A 7,788-nucleotide genomic window follows, 5' to 3' on the forward strand; every position below is an offset into this window, starting at 1 on the left:
GTTTTTCTTTCAAGGTTTTTTTGAATACATGTGACCAGAAGAGGGCAGAATTAGACTTTTTTCAAAATCTACTCTTGTTTATACTTTAACAAGGTCATGAACCATTCAAAATAAAAAAATCTGCAATCTGTTTAAACCACAACACTTCAACAACTGACTTCTTGCATCAGTTAGCGCAGACGAACACAAATGGGCGCAGCTGATGAGTGTAATGTGATTCTAAAGCCTGTGACCTCCAGCGCACATATAAGGTCGAGACATGTTGTGATCATTCTGCAGCTAAGGTGACCTTTTACGCACCGGTGAACCTGGTGAACCCCTGCTCCCTGATTACACAAAAACACAGGGAACACAATAATACATCTATCATATATGGAGCGCAACATCCGACTGTTTTTCACCTCATTTCAAAGAGGAGCGATGGTGAAGTCAGAGTTGGACGGGCTAAAGGTCGACAGGGACAAAGTACCAGTTAAAACACACAGAAAACACACTGAGCACACACACACACACACACAGACACGCACCGAGGCCTTGCAAACACATGATAGTAAAAGAATGTTTTGCTGTGCAGCCATTGCCACTCAAGTCTACTTTATGTGGTTTATTTTGTGAGGATGTGTGAGTCTGTTTGAGGTAAGTGGGTGTTTGCTCTAAAAGCATCACTAAAGAGAGAAATCTGTTCAACTTCTCAAATGATCTCTTTCTCTCTCTTTCTGATAATGACACTTGTATTGACTCAACAGGTAGGAGGGCAAACAAAAAAGCAAACATTTGCTCTCCTTTTACTGCGTGAGTTTTGAACAGTAATGTGTGTGTGCGTCCTCTGTGCCCTCCCGTCCTCTGCATGTGTGTCTACCCGTGTGTCATCATCTGTTCTAAGGATTCCCACCTACACCTTTAGGAGAATTTCACTCAATCGTCCATCCCTGTGTGGTGAGAAGTCGAGTTTTTCTCCCTCACTCAGCAGGATCAGTAGCGGGCCTTCAGCTTCAGAAACTGTAAGTTCACTGACTTTACATCAGCTATAAATATGATCTTATCTCAGCCAATAATGATCCAGCTGATGCTGTCAGAGTTAGGAGGGCATTTGGACATGAAACACGGTGACATTACTTCAACCAACTGCGGCTGAAGGAAATGATTAAAATATCCGCCTTTTCTGACAGAGCAGAGCCAAACATCCATCAAGGTCCCACAATGAGGAGTGGAGTGGGCCTGTGTGTTCTGGGCCTGCTGTGCCTCCACAGCTTGGTTTTTGGGCAGGTAAGCAGACGATATCAGAGGCTGCAGCTTTCTGGCCTGAAATGAGGCAATACTGTAAGAGCAGGTGATCCATCAGGCTGCTGAGGAGCTTCAACAGGGCTGGAAAACACATTTAGATACGTCACTAAAGTTAAAGTAGCACTACTGCTCTGTAACAATACCTCAAATCAACTTTAAGTGCATGATATTTAAGCAGTATTTTAGAGTTGTGCCAGGCTGTAATATGTCTTTCTACTTGCCCACTTAAAATTCAAATGGAATTAAATGTGGAGAATGAATGTAGGAGATAGCTATAAATTTCAGGCATATATAGCATTACAAGTATTTTGCTGGTTCCATAAATACCATTCTGAAAACTGAACTTTGACCTGCTCAGTGTTAATTATTGTATTTGCATTATTTTAGAAACACTTTTGTAAGTATTTTTTAAAATGTTGCACAATAGAAGTAGAGGAAGGAGTATTTAAAAAAACAAAAAATTATTTAAAAATCCATCAGCAAAAGTCGAAGTCAGACTTTTTATATTCCTCCATGTTATTCTTCCACCCCTCTGTAGGGATCCTAACGCCAAACTGGGAACCTTTGTTTTAGTTTATGTTTCTCTCTTCCTACACTTCTTGTCTAGAAGCCAGTGGATGTCCAGCCAGGCGTTCTGATCTTCTGTGATGACCAATCTGTACAGAAGGCTGTCAACTCCGCTGTGGACAAGTTCAATGGGAGGATGAGCACTGGATACAAACTGGCCCTCTTTCAGATACTAACAGCCAGCAAGGTAGAGTGCTTACAAAAACAGATCTGACCTAATTTGTTACAGCATACGCAGTCCACAAGAGCAGGCCCTTATGAGCCTTCAGCTTCCTGAGACCTGAGCTTTCATTTGGAATGCACTGATCATTGATCAGAGAAAGAATCCATGAATTAAGGTAACAGCGTAATGGCACATCAAACTCAAAATGTGGTGTCCTCATATGAAAATGTAGGAGAGTGTTTCTAAAAGCTACAGTGTGTTTTCTTAAGGATATCATAGTTTTACTAGTTCGCTAATGCTTTATTGTTACTTTCATCTGCGCAGTATTTCACAGTTGTGGATACATGAACTATTTCAGAAACAAGTTTGTCACTGCTCCCTTTGGAAGAGCAGAAATTTCAATGTCCAATTATGTTTCTGTCCTCACTGTATTTTAAATTAACTCATATAACTGTTAGAATTTCCTCCATCTGTTGTATGGATGCAAATCTTTCACCTTTATAATAAGAGTTGGTAGTTAAGACATTGACCATATTCACAGATTTTATTGTTATATATTGTATATTGTTCTTTCTGAATACTGGCTGCTGACTGTTTATGTGGTTAGATCTGATGATGCTTCATTTAAATATCTGCGCAGCTCATTTCACTGCTGTAGGTGGAAGGTAAGGAGGAACCAAAGCTGTGGAGTGACGACTATGAAATTTAGTGTCTCTGTGTGTGTCCCTCCACAGTCAGAGAACGGCTCCGACTCAGTGTATTCGCTGCAGTTCACCACCAGGAGAAGTGACTGTCCCGTTGGCAGCAACAAACAGTGGACAGAATGTGACTATCTGCCCACCGGACGCCAGGTAACACTGACGATGATGCTCTGCCTCATCCTCTGCGGAGAACATTTTTAACTCCACTGTCAGTAAATGGCGCAGATAAACACAGCTGCAGAATCCGAGCACATTCAGACCAGATTGTATGATAAAGTTTGGTGGTAATTGTTTATCACACAAATCCTAATCAAAGCATCATCTATCCTGTTGTTCCTCCAGAAGCCGATTTCATGCAATGCCACAGTCTACATGTCAGAGACAGAAACAGACGCCCAGCAGGTGGATTGTGTGCTCGGTCAGTGAAGAGATGAACAGAATGATCTCAGGGTGGATGATTTTTCTCTCCTATGACACAGGCGCAGCCATAATAAGCTGCCAGTGCAGTGAATCGTCTTTTACTTTCCCCTAAGCAGATTCATGATGGTCAGGATGAATGTGAAACTCTTTAGCTCAGTAAGAAGACTGAAAACAGGGAGGAAGACGTGTCAGCTCGTATAAACCTACAACCTATAGTTTTCGTAATAATCCAAAAAATGAGAAATCACATTTACTGAAATGATGACAAGCGAGTTTCATGTGAACTATAATAATATAACAATAACCAGTTAATTAGGTGATAGGTGATAGGGCCGAGACCCTGAAAGCCCTGAAACTGAAGCTCCTGCACCTGCAAAAGCATGTTCATGGAAGATCCCTGACTAAAACGAAACCCCAAATTTAAAATAGTGCCGACGCACATTCACAACAATGGGACCAATGGGTTAACATAAGGTGAGTCTTTCTGGTCACTCCCATTCCAACATTGTGCGAATACAGGACAAGCATTGACAAGAAAGTGAAACAATATACAAATTGCAGAAAGTACTGAAAAATTGAATACAAGATGAGGGGACACTCAAAGAACAAACGACTTTGATTTACATTTAATCCAAAAATTAAGACTCTTTTAAAATGTTCTTAATGAGCAAGCTTGTTTCAGAAACTTGGGGCCCAGCGATTCATCACGACAGTACTTATTCTTTTTATATATCCTCTGTGACATTCGGGGGATTTTGTAACACTGCTAATTCCTGCAGTGTGGATATATTCTCCCGTGAGACAGTTTCTCACAGGAGGACATGGCTGTCATTTAGAGTCATTGAAGAAGCTGAGACTGATTGTGTAATTTATCAATAGAATCTGCAAATAGGGAAAGCAGAATATTAACTCATTGCATCATAAAAGGCAGTGGCCTTTTCTAGACTTTAATCTGTTTGCCCAAGCCGCCCACTGAGTTCCCTCTCATGTTTCTAAAATGTTTTGCACCAGGCTGAGCTAAGGCTAAGTGACATTCTCCCACAGTTAAGGCCAAAACAATAATATATGATACATATTTTGTATCATGGTTTTTGGTTTTAGGGACTTTTTGTTGTTGTTGTTCTTGTGCTTTTATATTTAATGAACCAAAATCCTCAATCATGAACCAATCATGAAACAAACATCTCGCCTCTCCTCTAGATGATCACATCGTTCCAGAGAAAGCTTCCTGTATGGGCTGCCCTGTGCAGATCGATGAGACCGCAGAGGACATTCGGGTTCCTCTTGCTGTCTCCATTGCCAAGTATAACGCCATCTCTGACTCCAGTCACCTGTTCACCCTGCACACTGTGGGCCACGCCACCAGACAGGTAGAGACCGGGTGATATGAGGAGACACACAGCGGGAGGAGTCTGCCTTTCTAACTGCTGTCTGACTGTATCCTGCAGGTGGTCGCAGGTTTCAGGTACAAGCTGAGGTTCGACATGCAGAAAACCACTTGCGCCAAAGCTGAACACAAAGACCTCACAGAACTGTGTGCTCCTGATGAACAGAACGTGGTAATTATGAAATACATGTCATCAGTGATATTGAGGGAAATTTTCCATTCTTATTAAACTCAGTGTACGTGTACGTGTGCAGGAATTTGCCAACTGTAACTCTACAGTGGATGTGGCGCCGTGGAGACATGAGCTCCCACAGGCTCAGCTGAAGTGCGAACCAGGAGCCCTGTTCACGGTGAGACCCTAACCCTAACCTCTCTGTGCAGCACTTGGTATAGAAACCTTTGGAAATTGTTCCTCATCGCTGACATAACAGCATAGGGTGTTACACTGAGCAACGTCAAAGCCCACAAAACAAAGTAGTAATGTTACCGATGATCTTGTCAGTTGATGTCTGTAGGGTGGAAAATCGTTAACGGGGCCATGCTAACATCAGTGCCTTATTTTAGAGGTGATAAACGATTATATATTTATCACACTGGTGCCCCCTGCACACAGTCAGTTGGTAAATCACTGGCAGGCCTGCTGCTGTGTGCCGCCTGCTGGATTTAGCGAAAGCTGAAATTCATTTTATAGCTCCGGAGAATGTTTTTAAATCCATGTGGGAACCAGAAGGATTAATTCAAACTCACAAACACTTCTGCTCTAAAGCGTTGAAAAAAACTGGTGAAGAGCAGCAGAGTTCAATGTTTTGTTGCAGGAGCAGAGTTGCCAAGGGAGACATTTCAATGGTGTAGCTCCTCTTAGGTTAGCTAAACCTGCGTAATGGGGGCAAGCCAATAAAAGTCTCAGGACCATAACGTCCACACCTAACACCACCACTTCCTGGCTTCTTGTCTTCAGGGATTCATCAGGCGTCGGCCTCCTGGCTGGTCTCCACTCAGGAACATCCTGTACGAAGCGCCAGCTTCCACCACACCTCAACCCTCGCCAAGCGTTGCTAAAGACGAATCTTCCGAAGAGGACATCACAGCAACCAAAGCATCTGCCTCCCCTGATGAAATAGTGACTGAAGACCCCTTCCATTGCCCCTCGAAGCCTTGGAAACCTTTCAACCCAGCTCCTACTGCTCCGCCCGGACTGCCGGCAGAGGTTATCGTGGAAGATGGCACCCCACAGCCATCAGTTGTCAGCCTCAGTGATCTAGACCTGCTGGGATAAAGTTTTCTGCACACGCTCAATTTTCAAAATAATTTTCACGCTTTCCCAGCAGATGAGTAGTAGACTAGTCCTCTTGCTGCATTGCAGGGATTTTTTTTTGTTTGTTTTGTTTTTCGCAGTGTCATGCGGATTTGAAACTATGGAAGCAACAGAGTGAAGTTCATAAAAGAACCTGTTAAGATCTCTAACTCCTCAGAAAGCGTTGGAAAAATAAAGACTAAAATGATGGCAGAGCTCTATAGTGTTTTCGCATAAAGAACAAGGAGGAAAATGTGCCAATTTGCTTTGAGTAAACCAAAGTAATGTGTGATTAAGGGCCCTTGGAGTATGTAAGTAGAAAAAAATCTACAAGAAAATGAAATAAAACTTTGTTCTTTGTGCTGGTTTTGTGAGTTTTGTGTTCACACACATTCACATTCATCCACAAGTCCGAGCTGTTTGAAACGGCGGCATTTTCCTATTAGGTAGTAGGTACGTATATCTGACAGTCCTTATCTGTCCCAGAGAGACACAATGTGCCACAAGGCAGCTTTTCTGGGTTCGGGCCTTTCTAGGCACCAAAGACATCAACCATTTGAAACCAAAAATGAAGCATTTCAGTCATTATGGCTGGACAGGGCAGACCAAAGTGAACAAAATGCTCAATAAATAAGTCTGCAGTACAGTCAAACCGAAAGAGCAAACACAAGTCATGTGAATGTTTAACAAATGTATTTGTACATCTTGTACATCTTCACAGAACACTCAGATGACCAGCCAGTCAGTCAGGGTACAAACCTTTACTGTGACCAGGGAGCCAAAACACAACATACATTTATAAATTAAAAACTCCGGTTATTGTGAGAATGAATTTCCTACAGGGAGCAAACTTAAGGCATTCATTTAGAAACATTTGTGTGGCTGCCTTGCAGACTAAAAAAAAAAAAAAAAAATCTAACAAAAACAATGTAGCAAGGAGAAGAATATTCATCTTTACCCAATCTCATGCAGGTAGGCTGTGAAAAACAATACATTGGCCCATTGTACATTCATTCATAGTATAGGTTAAGGTTCTGACAGCTCGGTATGTTATGGAAATATATTAGTGACACACTGTAATGTAGTTTAGAGCACTACATACAGGAAAGAAGATGAAACCACAGACCATTTTGTCAATATTTATGTTTTAAGTGCCAATATGGGCCATTTGAGATGCCAGCAAATGATTGATCGATCCTATTGGGATTTTGATTTTTTTTTTTTTCCCCTCTACAAGTGCAACATTCATTCTGTTTAAAGCCCATTCAAAGGCTTTCTAAAAAGCAAACAGAAAAAAAAGCAACAGTTTGTAACAGTGGCTTTGACAGTACTTTAACCGCTGTATAGGAACCAACACCAACGATTTGTGACCATACTCACTTAATATTGGGGCACATACTGTATTCATACAGGTGGTGGACAAAACAACATGAACACCTGTATACCAAGTGAACAAACAGTAACATAACAGCTTCGAAGATAGACTTGTCTCACAGTCACCAAAAAGAAAACGCTGTACTATAAGTGTCTCAACAGGTAGCATTCGATACGTGGATATTGCATTGATTGGCATTATGTTTTCTGGATGTTCATATTATGTCCACTGTTTGTCTTGGAATCAGATTCTACGATTGTAATAGTGAAAGCAACTGACGAGATGATGGATGAAATTTTCCTTTGTCTCTCTCACTTTGCAGAAAACCTCAGTATTTTTCAACCCTGGTACAGTGATCATGAGTGTCATTATGTGATACTCAGTTGATCCGTTCAGTCGGACAACACTGGCTTAGCAACAAATCGAAACAGCCGGTTAAACCAGCTCTGTGGCGAGCAGATCTGCAAATATGGGCCCGTGTATCATTGTTGAGCTATCTGACAGTTCAGAGGTAAAGACTGGACGCCGTTAAAGTCTTTTGCTCAAGGGTGGACCTTGTAGTGCAACAGTTATCACAGAATTCCTGCACCAACTTAG

The 7,788-nt window shown here is 41.8% G+C and overlaps 1 protein-coding gene across 1 annotated transcript; it reads left to right on the forward strand.

Annotated features, from left to right (window-relative positions):
• The first annotated feature begins 1,197 nt into the window (after positions 1–1,197).
• Positions 1,198–5,798, forward strand: LOC115042127 (kininogen-1-like). The gene is made up of 8 exons (XM_029500167.1): positions 1,198–1,266; positions 1,892–2,038; positions 2,749–2,865; positions 3,058–3,133; positions 4,336–4,505; positions 4,584–4,694; positions 4,777–4,872; positions 5,481–5,798. The coding sequence occupies exons 1-8, from the start codon at positions 1,201–1,203 to the stop codon at positions 5,796–5,798; spliced, it is 1,101 nt and encodes a 366-aa protein (XP_029356027.1). The 5' UTR covers positions 1,198–1,200.
• The last annotated feature ends 1,990 nt before the right edge of the window (positions 5,799–7,788 follow it).

Source organism: Echeneis naucrates, chromosome 4 (genome assembly GCF_900963305.1).
Source record: "Echeneis naucrates chromosome 4, fEcheNa1.1, whole genome shotgun sequence".
NCBI lineage: Eukaryota > Metazoa > Chordata > Actinopteri > Carangiformes > Echeneidae > Echeneis > Echeneis naucrates.

What these genes read in the sequence shown, in the direction of transcription:
- LOC115042127 (XM_029500167.1), top strand. Translation starts at nt 1,201, where the DNA reads ATGAGGAGTGGAGTGGGCCTGTGTGTTCTGGGCCTGCTGTGCCTCCAC. An exon ending in GCAGGTGGATTGTGTGCTCG is followed by an intron (nt 3,134 to 4,335) that starts GTCAGTGAAGAG and finishes CCTCTCCTCTAG; the next exon opens with ATGATCACATCGTTCCAGAG. An exon ending in AACCAGGAGCCCTGTTCACG is followed by an intron (nt 4,873 to 5,480) that starts GTGAGACCCTAA and finishes TCTTGTCTTCAG; the next exon opens with GGATTCATCAGGCGTCGGCC.